Source organism: Rhamphochromis longiceps, linkage group LG8, assembly GCF_057381845.1.
Source record: "Rhamphochromis longiceps isolate RC_006_pf linkage group LG8, R_longiceps_female_GT1.1, whole genome shotgun sequence".
Taxonomy (NCBI): domain Eukaryota; kingdom Metazoa; phylum Chordata; class Actinopteri; order Cichliformes; family Cichlidae; genus Rhamphochromis; species Rhamphochromis longiceps.
In genome coordinates, this window is record NC_140564.1 from 24172354 (window position 1) to 24189068 (window position 16715).

Sequence of the window (16715 nt, forward strand, 5' to 3'; positions counted from 1 at the left end):
GACATGATATTTTGTGATAGTAGATGTTTTCCCAACTAAAACAAATGCTGTAAAATCAAAAAATTATGGTCTCCCTGCTGTAAATGAATTCATTAATCATCTGTTTATTAACGTCAGATGGAATATTTATACGTCTGAATAGATTTGCAGTTCAAAATGCGGAACAAACACTTTTTATGAGAGAATTCTTGACCCAGCAAAGCTGACTGGGACAATACTGTGAAGAATTAAAATGTGAACAGTATGTAAGAGTTAAATCATACAAGTGTAAAAATGTCACTTTGCTATTTTATTGCACCAGAATCTCTAACCAATAATCTCCTAGAAGCTCTGCTGCCTGGAAACTATAAAACAGCCATATTGTTTATACGCTTTGATTATTGTATAAAGTTATGGGGGTGGCTGCCAGTGGTAGATAAAAATTTATCATAAAAACAATCAAAATGTTGTCTTTTAACATTATGCAACAAAGAAAAACTATTTTCTAAAATGTTGAAATATTTCTTTGAGCGATAAGTTAGTGGCTTAACTGATAGAAACTGGACAGATAATGCTTTACAAAAACAGGCATGGTCAAAGCAGGCTAAATGCTGGACAAGTGAGATTAGAGGAGAGTGCATGTGCAGGTGGTTATCAGCATCGGACTTATGATTCCCTTAGACATTTTTATGGAAGCTGTGCTTTTTAAATGTTAAATTTTTTTACTGTTGTTTATTTGATATAGAGTAATTGCAAGCCTCATTAAAGCTGCGCTCCAGGAACACCAACCTCCAGTAAGAAAGTACAGAAGCTCGATTAACAGGGGAGGTAAGCTCTAAATTGAACTATCAAGTTGGTGAAGCTTTGTGGACACTGTATTTGAATGCCAACAAAATAATTGCCTTCTTTTCTTCTTTTTCACGAGTTATTGAAACACTGAAAATGCAGCATCACAGCAGGATATCCACATGTAGTTTAAGACAAGTGGACAAAACCAAAGGAACAGTCTTCAGCTGTTAGTTAAGAATACATCAGTTGTGTCTTGCTCCCAACAAATAACTGAAATACTGCCTTTAAGGGGTTTGAAAATAATACCTAATAATATATCATGGCAATATTACTGCTGTCAGTGACAACAATATTTTTTGATATATAATATATTCTTTCATTTAACTTCTATTACCTTTATTAAAGAGTCACAAAAAGCTTAAGCTGGTCCCTGTGTGCACTGGTCATAAGGAAGAGAATATAGTGGAGAGGTTGCCAGTCTTTTACAGAGCGCAAACTCATATTCACACCTACTGGAAATGTGTAGCTTTCATTTCAGCTAGCTCTCATGTGTTTGGATTGAGGAGGCCACAAATAAGCCCACACAGCCATGAAGACACAAACAGGTCGCAGATGATTAGATGTGATCTTATCCCATGATGACTGCTGTGAGGTCAGCAGGTGTTTGAATCGCAGAAAAACAACGATGCTGTAAAACTAACTAAGGTCAAACTAAAAAAGAGGCAAACTTGGACTCAAAACAAGAGGTTGTTTTTAAACATATCTGATAAAAGGCTTTGCCGTGTAATAAATCCATGCCCAATATGCAAAAAATAAATGTATTTCAGACGAAATGCTGCTCAGATCTGACTGCTTCTGGCAGGAAAATACAAAGAAAAACAAAAGAGAAAAAAGAAATCAAGTGGGTTTCACTTTCTACAGGTGTTGTTTTGCAAAGCAACGATAATTGCACCTGCAATTAACTGGTGCAATTAAAAACTCTGCAGGGTGCAATGACACCAATCCAACTACCTCTGACTATGTCTGTTGCAGAATAGTTCTGCATTCATAGGCTCGTGCCTCACGCCTCAACCACTTACTGAAGCAGAATATAAAACTTCAATCAATCATTTTCGATAAAAGAAACAGGCAAAATATATTCAAACCATTCTCGTCTAAATTGTTTGAATTTTTTAAAAAACAACTTGACATTCTGAGTCATGATGAATAATTGAGTAAAACAATCACATTTTAATATCAAACACTAACAGTGTAAAATATATGATGTATATATTGCTCGGTTTTAACATGTTTTCTAATGGGTAGGTTATGAAAAAGCAAAGAAGACTTTCATCCTGAGCTTTCTTGTCATGCGTTGTTGCATGCAGAGTCCTGTATATCCTGTTGGTTGATGAGTCAGCTGTGGAGAGGGTTTCAGGAGATTTTTGACAGAGTCAGTCCATCTGCTGAAAATATATCATGTGACAATCTAAACTGTCTGGTTTTAAATTTAAAAAATAAATAAATTATAAATAAATTTTAAAAAAGATCCTGGCACTCAAACTATTAAAATTATTTTAAAAAGCATTGCACATTATTATTATAGCATCTGTGTTCCCCCGTTTTATTAAGTTTTTCAGTCACTGACACAGTTATAAATGCTGTGAATGCAGTTCGCTCCCCTAATTCACATTAAGGACCTTTTTCGTTTTTTGCTCGTCTATTTTTTTGTTAAGCTACATGACACTGACCTACGAATAAATCAAATATGAAAAAACCTTGTGTCCTTGGGCACTTTGTTACTAGCAGCCAGTTACAAAAATACATGATTTTTCCCCCTTTTTGTTTTTTTAGCTGAATCTACAAAAATGCCAAAAGTGACACAGTGTGACAGGCATAAAGTTTCTGGATTTTTTGCACCAAGAGGTTCCCAAAGAACTATTAACTGAAAACTTGGCATATTTCAGCATGGTGTGCAGTGAGTCCTTAAAAAATTTGAAGAAACTGGACAAGTGGAAGACTAAAGAGGAAGTGGCAACAGAGGAACATAAAGTCGTTTTTCTCAGAAATAGGAAGAAATCCAGCAAATAGATGACACAGGACCTGTCCCAGTGGTGTGATGGATGGGAAGAATCCTAAACCATGAAATAATTGCCAGAACATATATGGATATTCACTCAAAATTATTTCGGCCAAATCTTTCAAATGGTGTCACTGCACACACATTTCGAATTCATTTCAATCGCACAAATGCAGAAATAATTAGTTGCAGTATTTTATCTGATTTATTATGAGAATGTCGTGCCTGACCATTTGTCTTTGGTGCTTAACTTAAATGTACCACAAGCATTTATCCTGTTTTGCCTTCACAAGTCATAGTATGATTTGTCTATCACATAAAAGTGGTGAGCATACTGCATGCCTCGACTGTACATTTAATTCAATTAGATGTGAGGCTCAAATGAGCACAGACCGTTTAGATATTACATTCCTATTTCTTGAATACTATATTCAGCCACAGCTTCCACCTGGTGCATCTCTATTTTCTATAGTTCTATAATATGACAACCTGCCCAAGTATCTTTGTCACTAGTTTGCTTGCAGTTATTTTTATTCATTAAATCAAGCAAAAAAGCTTGTTTTCTTCACTATTTTTTTTATACCCTTTAGATAAATAGAGATTTATTGAACTGAGAAACACTCAAATAAACGCTCAAGTTAAAAAATATAAATATCCCCATTCCAAAATGTCATGTGACAAGCTCATTGGTGAGTGTCAAGTGTCAAGAACCATCTGTGAAAGACAGTGGAGGCTCTGTCGTGGTTTGGCATTTTAATCTGTGGTGTTGGGGAGTCTCTATCTAAAATTTATGGAATTATGAACACAGAAAAAAATGTATTCACTGTGTTCTTACAAGAGTTTGTCTAAAAGAGTCTGTTTTGAACAATAAAGGTGGTAATGCCAAATACTAATCTTAAAGCTCATTAAAGCTGTACTAACTTTCCATGAGTCTGCGTTTTTTCACGTGTTTCAATAAGTCAGTGCACCTATTTTCCATTTTCCCTCCAACATATTATGAGGGGTTACTAAAGACTTTTGTATAGCACTATAACTGTTAATAAGCAGCTCCATACATTTATTGAATACATTCAGCCTGTTGCTACAGTAACTTTTAGCCTGTTGCTACCTTAGCAACCATTGACCTTGACAGCAGGAGTAGATGTATTGATCGCATAATGGTTAAAGTATATACTGGTTAACCACAGGTTAACTTAAGCACAAAAAATGAATTCTTCCCGTTCTCATGTTTTGTGTCTACACAAAAGGCACAGAAAGCACAATGTTAAAAAAAATACTGCTTTCATATTTATGTGTAAAACGCAGCTGGAGATCAGATTAAATGCTTTTTCACAACAACAGATCACTGTTTATGTTCACAAACTACAATCACACAAAAACTATTAACTTAAATGCACACAGAAAGATGTTGTGAGTGGCCCTGCTGGGCATTCATCATGATGCCATTACTCACACATGGCCGGTTTCATGAGCAACCACAAAGGCAGAGGAGAAGCCATCCTCATGGTTCAGAGTGCAGCTCCTCAGTGGGTGGCACATCCCCGTCACTGGAGCATACCCTGAGCGACACAAAAGACCACACAGCCCTGATAATCAAGAATGAAAGTGGTGACATTCTCATGAAGTGCAACGAAGTGGAAAAAGATTTCTAAATATGGAGTAATTGCATTCATTGTGAAGGTTTTAATCTCTTTTTGGTGAGCAGCTGGCTGTCACACTGGCTCTTGAGTGTGTGTGAGTTATAAAGAGAGTGATGGTGATTGCTCAGCTTCTTTCAATGAAAAAAAAAGCCCCACATATCTGTGTGTTTACATTGTGATTTATCAGAGTAGGCTACATTCACACAGTGGCACTTTCATTCATTTAAGGTGAACGAACCGAGGTAAAATACTTCTAGCAAATCCCTCAATAGCAGCAGTAGCTCTACACAGCTTGCATATCAAACATAAAGAAACTCCCAAAGCAGTTTCAGAAGCCTGCCATCATTATTACCCAGCAGACACCTGGTTGGTACCACAACATTTCACACAGCTCACGAGGACGACAAACTTTTAAGCAAAGCACAGACATCAAACATAACTCGATCAAGAGGTGTGCAGCAATTCAGCTTAGTGCGAATCAGCTTGGATCAGAAGCACGCCCATTCTGGCCTTCTTTTTTGCCACAGCTTTCAGATAATTTCCATGCTTTCTAACCATCAGAAGACTGTTTTTTTGGCATGCAGGTAAAAAAGCAGAAAATGCAGCAGGCAGACAGCTGGTGATAAAGTCACGTGTACATGTCAAGTTATTTGAATGTCTGCAGTGGGTTATTTCAGTCACAGCAGAGTGAGCTTTAGCTACAGCATGATGACGATGCCTTTATGAAGAGAATGACTAAAGGCTCTATTCATGAATGAAAACAAAATGGACATATTAACACTGAAAGTGAAGTTGCAAAACATGAAAGCAGATGAGGAGCATGACCCTTTATCTGAAAGGCAGATAAAAGGAATTCAGGAGAATGCTGATTACATTCCCATGAAAGGCCATTTGGAGCTATGCACACTGAAGCAAAAAGGTGCAGCAATTACTACAGTAATAAAAAAAAAGTGTTTCTCTATGGCTGATGTGAAGATTGAGGAGAGAGGTGGTGTCCGCCATCTGGTTGATAAACTCAAACACTGAACATCTTGGGAACATCATGTTAAATCTTTTGGTGCCAAGGAGACCAGATCAAAAACACTTTCAGAGGATTTAATCGGTAACATTTTTAAAACGTGGCAAACTCAATATCACCTAATGACACCATTTAAGACAACTTTCTGCATCTCCTGTTGCTCCATTAACTTACTCTATTTACCCAACAGCCCATTACTTGTTTGGACACAAAATCTACCATCTCACCGCTAAACTTTCACAAGAATGTGTGAGGTCTGCTTGTGACCCTGAGATGCAGCACAGGGTTCAGCCCAACCTAGCTCAAGGTATCATAGAAACTAGGTTTGTTATGAACACAACACAACTGCAGCTATGGTAACACCTAGAGGTGTGACAAGCAAACCAGGTAGCCCCAGGCTGTCCTCGAAACATGACACGTGTTCTATAAAAGTTAAAAATATACACAGGTCAGTGCAAGATATCGAGTGCATGCAAGCACAGAGGTTTGTTCATTCGGGACCCAGTGTTTTCTGCAGGTTTGGCTGTTCACTTCAAATTTTGTTTTGAAGGACTGAAAAGAAGAAACAAATGGTGAGGCATAAAACTAGGAGAACAACATGTATAGCACAAATTTGCTGCAAAATGACTGCATACATGTACAGTAATATTTGGATTGACAATAATCTACTGAAAGTACAGAAAAGTTCAAACTGAACTTTCCAACAGTCACTGAGTAAAAAAAAAGAACAATTAGTTTATATAACTGGCAAACTAACAAACATGTTCTGTTTTTTCTCTACATGCCAAAAACCTTCTTCAGTATCTCAATTTTTCATTTTTCCAGGGTGGCATCAATGTCAAGTCAGCAAGGTTTTGGAAACAACTCAGCAGTTATTTTCTCATGAGGTTGCCATTTCCGGAATTGGGTTCAAGACCTCAGCTGCAGCCCCCACTTTTATATTTCCAGCAACCTTACCTGGGCAAGACTTGAAGCCAACCCCTTTGTGAATGGAAGCAGATATCAGCACTCAGTCTGCACAGGCCTCGATCGAGAAAAATACAGTACCTTGCATACCTGCGGGACCAAAATCTTGCCTTGTGAGGAAGATGGCGTGATCATGGTACTCGGCATGGTCAGGGTCGCGGCGCTGCTGCGTGTTGGCCCATCGGCACACCTGCTCCAGGCTGCGAGATGGGTTGCCACGTTCGATCAGGCTTATGGACTGCAGAATGAACAGGACCAAGAAAAAAACGTTAGCAGACTGTAAAAATAAATAGGAGGGTAACCCTGCCGTTCGCCTTAACAACGGTTAAGGTTCTTTCTAAGATGAAAGAAGACTCATCACCCTTTTACCTTTACATCAGTGCAGTAGATGTACTGTCATTTGAAAAACTGTCAAAGAAAATAGCTGAAAATAAGTTGTATTTTTTGTGCATTTGAGGACAAAAAGGGACATGTTGGTTAGAAAAACAGGGGAACCTTTAGGATTACAGGTATTAGTTTTACTTTTTGCTAAATTGCCAGTGATTATGAAACAATTAATAGGTTTGTAACTTGTAACTTGAGCTGTAGTGGCTAACAAACCTCTAGTTGATACACAACTTGAGACAACACAAGCCCACAGGCAGGTACACAGCCTGTCTGCTCACTAGCAGCTGAAGTAGCTGAGTCTGCAACACTGAACAACTTATGAGAAATTTCAAGAGATCAGTAGCTGAGAAAAGTCTACCAGCGACTAGACAGAAATAGTAGCAGGCTATACCACCAACTCTATTTGATAGGCTATGAAATATGTCACTAGAAACACAGCACTATTCAAGCTGTGTTGCACTAACTATATACTTTTAAAAAGACCTACAGTGGGGCAAAAAAGTATTTAGTCAGCCACCGATTGTGCAAGTTCCCCCACCTAAAATGATGACAGAGGTCAGTAATTTGCACCAGAGGTACACTTCAACTGTGAGAGACAGAATGTGAAAAAAAAATCCATGAATCCACATGGTAGGATTTGTAAAGAATTTATTCGTAAATCAGGGTGGAAAATAAGTATTTGGTCAATAACAAAAATACAACTCAATACTTTGTAACATAACCTTTGTTGGCAATAACAGAGGTCAAACGTTTACTATAGGTCTTTACCAGGTTTGCACACACAGTAGCTGGTATTTTGGCCCATTCCTCCATGCAGATCTTCTCGAGAGCAGTGATGTTTTGGGGCTGTCGCCAAGCAACACGGACTTTCAACTCCCGCCACAGATTTTCTATGGGGTTGAGGTCTGGAGACTGGCTAGGCCACTCCAGGACTTTCAAATGCTTCTTACGGAGCCACTCCTTTGTTGCCCGGGCGGTGTGTTTTGGATCATTGTCATGTTGGAAGACCCAGCCTCGTTTCATCTTCAAAGTTCTCACTGATGGAAGGAGGTTTTGGCTCAAAATCTCACGATACATGGCCCCATTCATTCTGTCCTTAACACGGATCAGTCGTCCTGTCCCCTTGGCAGAAAAACAGCCCCATAGCATGATGTTTCCACCCCCATGCTTCACAGTAGGTATGGTGTTCTTGGGATGCAACTCAGTATTCTTCTTCCTCCAAACACGACGAGTTGAGTTTATACCAAAAAGTTCTACTTTGGTTTCATCTGACCACATGACATTCTCCCAATCCTCTGCTGTATCATCCATGTGCTCTCTGGCAAACTTCAGACGGGCCTGGACATGCACTGGCTTCAGCAGCGGAACACGTCTGGCACTGCGGGATTTGATTCCCTGCCGTTGTAGTGTGTTACTGATGGTGACCTTTGTTACTTTGGTCCCAGCTCTCTGCAGGTCATTCACCAGGTCCCCCCGTGTGGTTCTGGGATCTTTGCTCACCGTTCTCATGATCATTTTGACCCCACGGGATGAGATCTTGCGTGGAGCCCCAGATCGAGGGAGATTATCAGTGGTCTTGTATGTCTTCCATTTTCTGATGATTGCTCCCACAGTTGATTTTTTCACACCAAGCTGCTTGCCTATTATAGATTCACTCTTCCCAGTCTGGTGCAGGTCTACAATACTTTTCCTGGTGTCCTTCGAGAGCTCTTTGGTCTTGGCCATGGCGGGGTTTGGAGTCTGACTGTTTGAGGCTGTGGACAGGTGTCTTTTATACAGATGATGAGTTCAAACAGGTGCCATTCATACAGGTAACGAGTGGGGGACAGAAAAGCGTCTTACAGAAGACGTTACAGGTCTGTGAGAGCCAGAGATTTTCCTTGTTTGAGGTGACCAAATACTTATTTTCCACCCTAATTTACGAATAAATTCTTTACAAATCCTACCATGTGGATTCATGGATTTTTTTTTCACATTCTGTCTCTCACAGTTGAAGTGTACCTCTGGTGCAAATTACTGACCTCTGTCATCATTTTAAGTGGGGGAACTTGCACAATCGGTGGCTGACTAAATACTTTTTTGCCCCACTGTACCTTTAAATGAACCAAAACACAATTTTAGTATTTTTGCCTTGTACGACACCAGTATGAATTGTACATCAAACAAACAATATGTGACCAAAGACCTTCAGCAAGACCTTTGTAGCCAATCACTGCCTGAAGTCTCTTTACTGCTGCCAGCTTTGTTTCTGGGTCTCTCTGCATTCACTGCATTTGGAAAAGCATGCTCTGTTGGGTTGAGATCAGACAGACTGACTTGACAATTGAAGACTATCACTTTCTTTACCTTCAGAAACTCTTCAGTTGCTTTTGCAGTATGCTTTGAATCATTATCCATTTGCACTACTTGTTGAGGTTGCAGCATTTGGCTGAATCTGAGCAGAAAGTAAAGCTCTGTACATTTTATAATTCAACCTGCTACGTCTACCAGCAGTCACAAACAGACAGACAGTAATGTAACAAATTATTATGTTACTGTATTTTTTCAGTTGTTTAGACAATTTAAAAATAGTGTTGCCACTGATGTTACTCTTTGTATTGTTGTAATTTTATTTGTCTTTCTTGACACCATCGTGTCAAAAATGCTATCAAGATATTTAGATAAACCTAGTATGAGCTCATCTGGCTCCTTTCTATTGTGAGTCAAACTGCCCACATCCATGTGGCACGAGAGGTCACTCGCTGGTTAGATCATTAAAAAATATATATTGTGAATCATATGTTCTTGCATTTGTTGGCCAACAAATATAACCCAAATGAAAATCTTGACTGAACAATTTTCTCCAATATTATCATGAAAACATGAAATGATGGCTTTGGTGTTCCTTCCCTCCAATGAGGCTGATCTGACAGCCCAACACAGTAAAAAAAACACTGTTTCTGTTTTTGCCAGTGTCCCCAGTGTTTTGTTTTGGGTTTTTTCTGTAAAGGAGTATAAATGCATTGTGGTTTGTATTTCGTGTCATAAATATACAGAAAATTTCTCAATAAGATTCAGCTCTGGATGAACTGCTCTGGAGACTGATAACCCTACTACTATTACACACACCGACACACACAATGTGAGGCCAGGAGAAATGAAAGCACCCAGGAGGAACTGGCCAAACTTTGTCTTTATTTTCTGAGTGGGTGCTGCAAGCAGGGCCAGTGACACACAGAGCATGTTGGACCTCATCTAATTGGTGTTGGGTAAACAGCATCTCTCTGCTCTGACAAACAGACAGAAGCTGAATAAAAATGCAAATGACTCACTAGCATCTGCCCCCACATGTATAATATACGATATTTCATACCTCATTATAATGTGTTCAGCTGATAACGAGCAAATATGCCAAGACTGGCATTAAGTGGCGAGAGGTGAACAGAAACACAAACACATACTGATGTACAACTCTATAAACTGAAGATATGGAAGATCATTTGACCAGCTAGCATTGACCAGTTTGCTTTTTTTTTTTTGCTTGTTTATTCGATGTTATTAATATGTTACGTGAGTATTTATCACATGGTGCAAGTACATTTAAATCATTCATTACACTAAAGAAAGCCTGAGCAAAAGTGAAAGTGACTGAGCTTTTGTACAATATTCATTCGTCGCTTTCTTTCATCAATCATGTTAATATAATATGTACTCATTTATTTCCTCACTATTTATGTATGGTATGTGCCGGTACTGGGCTTTAATATGTTTTTGCATCAACTTTAGTGTTTTAATGGGGGCTTTTTAAGGTTACCTTTTCTTATAATCAGGCAATCAGTTCTGTATTGCCCAAAAGAAATACAAAAAACATCTATTTTAACCAGACAACTGAGCTCAATTAAATGCTAATATCACACCGACTATTTTCGCACACGTTTTGTTAAACTCAGCATCTGAGAAACAGCCTTTCTTTCATCTCAGCCTGACCCCAATTTATGATCTTAAACTGATATTTTTCTCTTTTTCTCACTGTACGTCTTTTTTTCCTAAGAAGTTGTTAGCTAGAAGAAACAAAAAAGCAGCTGTAAGCTCCAAAACAAAACTTTGCTTAGTTTATAAATTACTGCATATATAAATCTCAACTGTTTTTCATCTTCACTGCTCTTCCTGATTCTCCTGTCACTCAAATACTTGAGAAGATTGTTTTTCTAAAACTGGTTTTTTCTTTTCTCTCCAAAGGAAAGTTGAAGAGAAACAAGTAGGATTAAAAAAAAATCTGATGAAAAGAACTTTCCTCCCGTGACCACATAGGGTATAATCAATTATTCGATTCTACACTTCAAGTCGGTTTAGTGGAGCAGTAAAGCTATGAACTCTCATTTTTTATGTTAGTTTCATAATTTAACTTCACTTAAATTATGTACTCAATCAGAATTACCAATCATTATTGCTGGGAGAGATTCACGGTCGCTATAAATAAGTTAATAAGCAAGTTAACAGGTACTAGAAAGTAGAAGAGCAGTCAGAGCTTATTTCAACCATGGCCTTGCTCTGTTTAACAGTTGTAAAGAAAACAATTTAAAATAATTTGGATCTGCATTGAAATGTAACAGGTTCTTCTTTTCCCCAAGCTTCATCTGTCCACTAAGCTTTTCAAAATACAACCGGGTAGTTTCAAATGCATCATCTAAAACAGACAAAGAGAAATGTTTACAAGCCCTAGCTCTCTCCTTGGTTGAAGTATCAGCTTATTCAGAGAAATCAGATCATATGATACCAAACAGATCCTTTCTTTTAAACTGCAGCATAAAGGCACTGGCTTTGGGGAAGGATCCACTCGCTTAGAGCCATTCTAGTTTTAACCAGTCTATTGTTAGAATACTCTGCACTAAAAATCTGTTTTTTTGTTGTGTGCACAAAAATTTTTTTTAAAATTGGTGTAAAATAAGGAAGCTGTGCTACATGTAGTGGTGTTTTCTTTTATCCTCATAAATGATATCTTCTTGACAAACCTACACTTTACCCATCTCAATTTTTTATTGTGTCGAATATGCAGTAATGGCCCAAAACAACTCTTTTTCCAAGTAGAAACCAAGCCACAAGGCATGAAACTCAGCTTTCCATATCATCTTAAAGTTAGCTTGTTACTTTGGTGCCTCTACTGTGAACTCAGATTTAAATAATTTGTTTGACATTATGGGAAAAATCCTTATTCACCTCACTGCTTGGACTTAGAAAGATAACACCACTCTCATATCTGTACAAAGGACTGATATTTTAGACATCAGTGGATTAACTTCTCTTAGCACCTGCTCTTCTACCTCCCAGTTTTGGGTATAAGGTCGAGTGCTACTGAATACGGTTTCAGGCCATAACAATACTTGAGCCTGCATTCAGTAAAACATGTTTTTTTCACTGAAAATTCTAAAAGGGTTTGCTGCCTTTCTCTTATTTTCTCTTGAGTCATGGTGGTGAGTTCAGCCCTTCTTGTTTTTATTCCAAATAAAATTGAACACAGTTAAAAATCTTGCTTCCTGTAGGCAGTATTACAAAGGCTGAAATCACAGGTGTATTCACAGACAGCTCAGACAATGAGAATATGCCTTTTACACCAGCCCTGTGGTATAAAAACCTTAAAAGCTCATTTGAAATGCTGCTTGCACAGACACAAATTGTGTGGCATGGCTCACCTGCCGGTACCCCACCATTATCATGCGGACAAGGACAATGTTGATGTTCGTCCCCAAAGATTCATCATGGTAGATTTCATCAACCTGAAAGGAAATTAACAGCATGTGTCAGTGATCTGAATGACAAAGGGCATAGAGTGCTTTTGATGAAAGTGACTTGTGATATCAAGTTGAGCACCCAAAGGCCAATAATACAATCATGAACATGGTGGTTTTTAATCCAGAACTTTAATACAAAAACAGTCTGCAGGAATAAAATTACACTCGAGTCTAAAAGCTAAAAGTTGTGTGAAAAGGACCTTCGACTGACCATTACAGAACGATAGTTTTCGCTCTAGCTTCAGGAATTTCCGAGGGAAACTTCACTGCTCTGCATTACTAATTACTTAATTATGGCTGCTCTAAGTATGCAAATCAGAGTCACAACTGTCAAGAAAGGAAGTGAAGTGACACTATTTAAATGCATAAACTGATGCTTTCCGCTGAGTTTAATTAAAGCCAGGTAAACAATATAACTTTGATAGAAACAGCCTCCACAACTGCTGCTGCTGCTCCTTTCCAGGCTGCTAGGAAAACATTTAGGAGAAGATTAATGTTTGTAGTAATCCTTTAGGAAATAATAAAGTTTAATCAGTAAATCAATATTAAGTGAAAAACTTCCCCCCTCCCTTGAAATCATCCTGCTCTATCTAAAATCTTACAAACCAAGAAGAAAACAGTTGTTTTAAACCACTGAATTGCACTAAAACTCTTGATCCAACCAGTTCTCCTTTTTATGTCTGAGGTGCAGGGCCTAGCAGCGAGTCCTCAAACCATTTTTTAATCTCTTACGACAATCCTAGAATCATGATGAAATATGTTATTAAGACTGGCAACTATTTAGTGAAACTAGTGCTGTTATGCAATGGCAAAGGAGCCTGACCCAGAAATATGTGGACTGCTATTTGGCTTCGTAAGAATGCTGTGGTATGTAGATGCATAACCCAGGACCAAGCTAGGATCCCGTTCAAACCCAAGTCCAATTTCCACTCGAGTGTGTTTTATTTTCATCAGATGGTCGCTACATGTCAGCACTCATTCCGGGCCTCATAAAGTCAACCATCTGCTTTGCTTTGTGGTGGATAAATTAAGTTCAGAGCAAAACAACGGGTATTTATTTTTCCATACATGATTCATTTAAGTTTTGGATTGCAATCAAAAAATAAGCAATTTGGCTTCATATTTCTCCATGTGACTTCAGGGAAAAAGCTGTCTAAAACTGGATTTTTAAAGCATGTGGTTGACACAGGCTCATATTAAATTTTGTATTTTATGTTACAAGCTTGCATAACGTAGCTTCACTTTCCTCACGTAAGATTTTCCTGAGAATGAACACTCTTATACTCCTAAAACTTTGAACTGATTTGACCAAAATCACAAAATGCACGTCTATTTTCTCAGTGCAAAATGAGAGGACATCATAACAAGTGCATTCAGTAATCACCATTAATACGAGTTATAATATTCTAAATTGCTACCTTATGAAACCATCGAAGAAGAGTATCTAAGATATATTTTGATTTCCTTCTCGAAGTAGGCTCTCTTCTTTGGGAGGTACCTTTTCCTCCCAGTATTGATACTAAATGTTTTATATGCAACTTCTCTGAGAAGGTCTGTGAGATTATTTGATAAACTGTATTGAAAAGATGAAACCGCATCAACTTCCCGTCTCCCTACACGACTTAATTGAACTTTTTTTTTCATTCATCTGTCTCTAACCATCCTGCAACTGTTTTCATATGGTTTCCAATGTTTCTGTTGCTGTTGTTAGGTACCTCTTTGTTTAGCCCATGACAGCTCTACACACGATCTAGCTTTATTAATCAACAAGAGGTAGTTACAAAGCAAATATTCCAAAATAGTGAACAATATCTGACAAATTCTCATTTGTTTTTCTGTCAACAGTGCCACACTTTAACTGCCTTACTGTAGGCCACTAATAGTAATTATATGAGTGCAGCATGTGGTTGTCACACCACTGTAATAACACTGAGTGTAAGTATATTGACTCCCTCTCTGTATTTAAGACACAGCTCAAAACACATCTGTTTAAACTGGCTTATTCGCTTTAATGCTGATTTTATCTGTTGTCACGCTCTGTTTTGTAATTTTAACTTATTTTATGTATTTTATGACTATTGTTCCTTTTATTAATTGTGTTTTTTGTAAGGTGACCTTGGGTTTCTGAAAGGCGCCCTCAAATAAAATGTATTATTATTATTGTTATTATAGCCCCTGATGGTGTCATTTGCACTTGAGAATCAAGGCGCTGTGTGGGCTTGAATGAGACTATTTTCTCTTTTGTTTTTATCAACTGTTTGTTTAAAGTGTCAACTGGAAATTCGAGGTTTAGCATGATCTCCAACAGCTAGGCATAAGATATAAGGCTTAAGAACTTAACAATACGTGTCTTCATTTTCATAGTTTTATAGCTTTTCCTAATGAAGACATCCAGAATTACCACACCAGTGTACTAATAGATGAACAATGAAATAGCTTTTTCACTGCTATAGAAATTTCAGATTTTCTGTAAATTAATAGAACTTTTTGTTTTATAATTACACAGTGAGCAGTGAGCTACCCAAAAAATTTCTGTATTTACACATGAAATTCTTATCATTTAAACCCAAAGAGTCTTCCTCTCAAATTTCTTTCACTTAATACAGCAGTATTTACTTTACACGTCCAGTCATCCACCCATTCACACACACATTCATACACTGGTGATGGCAAGCTACATTGTAGCCACAGCCACCCTGGGGCGCACTGACAGAGGCACTTAAATTAAAGAACATCTTGTTTTTTTAGAGAGTACCAAAACATCAATACAAAATAGTCTAATAGGTTTACTAAAAGTTAAAAGCTGAAAGTATTAATTGGCTTGATCAGTGATTTACTCTGAGCCCTGTTTACTGTCCATGCTTCACTGTATCTCCCCATCCCCCCACCAGATGTCCTCAGACTTCCATTCTCTTCTGAGTCCCTAGTCTGCCACACCCACCTCACCTGTCCCCCATCTACCTACCTCTGCTGTAGTCCAATAAACCAAAAAAGTTATCTCCTAAAAACTTTTCCTAATCGCTATTCCTCGATCTGAATAGAAAATGCGACAGGGTCAAGGAAAGGTGCAAAACAGAATTTATAAAGAAGTGTGGCACGCAGAGAATCCACTTACACCAGGTTCCGTAAAAATGTGATTGGATACGTTATTGATCTGGGTCTACTATGTTGAAAAGACAGTGTCACAGAGATGGACAAGCTACTTCATCCAGCATGTTTTTAACTTTGTTGTTTAATGCAAGTCATGCGAAAAAGAGCCTGTGAAAACAGAAGCATGAAAAATACCAATTCATTACCAAGGCTGTAATTTTAAATTGGAAGAAATATAGTCTATACAGTAAAATGAAATGCTTGTGATAATGTCATTAGTTTGTCATCCTGCCTGCTCATATTAACCCAGTCTATCTTCTGCTTTTATATATGATAACTCTAAAGCCTGGCAGTACAGCAATGGACATAGCAAGAGGTGGCAAAAGTACACACATTCATTGGATAAGTAGAAGTACAGATTTGTACTTGTGTGTGTTGAAGTACTGATTAACCTTGTTTATTCAAGTAAAATTGAAAAAGCAAATTGAACTTTATGTCATATTAATACCATAATGGAATAATATAAATACAAAGAAATGGAAACAATTTAACTAAAACTCAAATTGTAATTATCAGATTATCTTGAACACCTGTTATGTAGAATGCATAGAAACACACAAGAGAACTTAAAAAATATGTCTATATCTGCCAACGTAGTAGTTGGGTAACAGCACAGATGAGCTCATCTGTATTGTTGCTCTTAGATTCAGCCAACTGAATTCAACCAGATGTAAGCAGATGTTACAATAAGCTATAATACATTAGCTGATTTCCAATACCTGGACAATATAAAAATAGTATAAAGGTGGAATTAAGTGACGGAATCTAATCCACATCATTGGCTTAAATTTAATTTGATGTCTGTTCCTCTAACATTGACCATGAACATCACAGCTGCTCCACCGGTCCAAAACAATGCACCACTGTAAACTTCACAGTACTGCAAACTAACCAGTGTTGCTTTCAGGTTGTTTATGCAACCTTTGCATAACTGAAAAATGTTCTATTTCAATTGGTTG

At 37.8% G+C, this 16715-nt stretch overlaps 1 protein-coding gene across 2 annotated transcripts in view; it reads right to left on the reverse strand.

The window, feature by feature from the left end:
- The window catches only part of adamts14 (ADAM metallopeptidase with thrombospondin type 1 motif, 14), a 57207-nt gene that overhangs the window by 15511 nt on the left and 24981 nt on the right, over nucleotides 1-16715 (reverse strand). Inside the window, exons 5-7 of one of the 2 annotated variants that reach the window (XM_085416617.1) lie at nucleotides 12508-12591; nucleotides 6542-6689; nucleotides 4281-4386 (exon numbers count right to left, since the gene is read on the reverse strand). In XM_085416617.1, the coding sequence (XP_085272743.1) occupies nucleotides 4281-4386; nucleotides 6542-6689; nucleotides 12508-12591 (338 nt within the window). Of the gene's footprint in view, nucleotides 1-4280; nucleotides 4387-6532; nucleotides 6690-12507; nucleotides 12592-16715 lie in introns of both variants that reach the window. The other variant, XM_085416616.1, reaches the window with a different exon arrangement.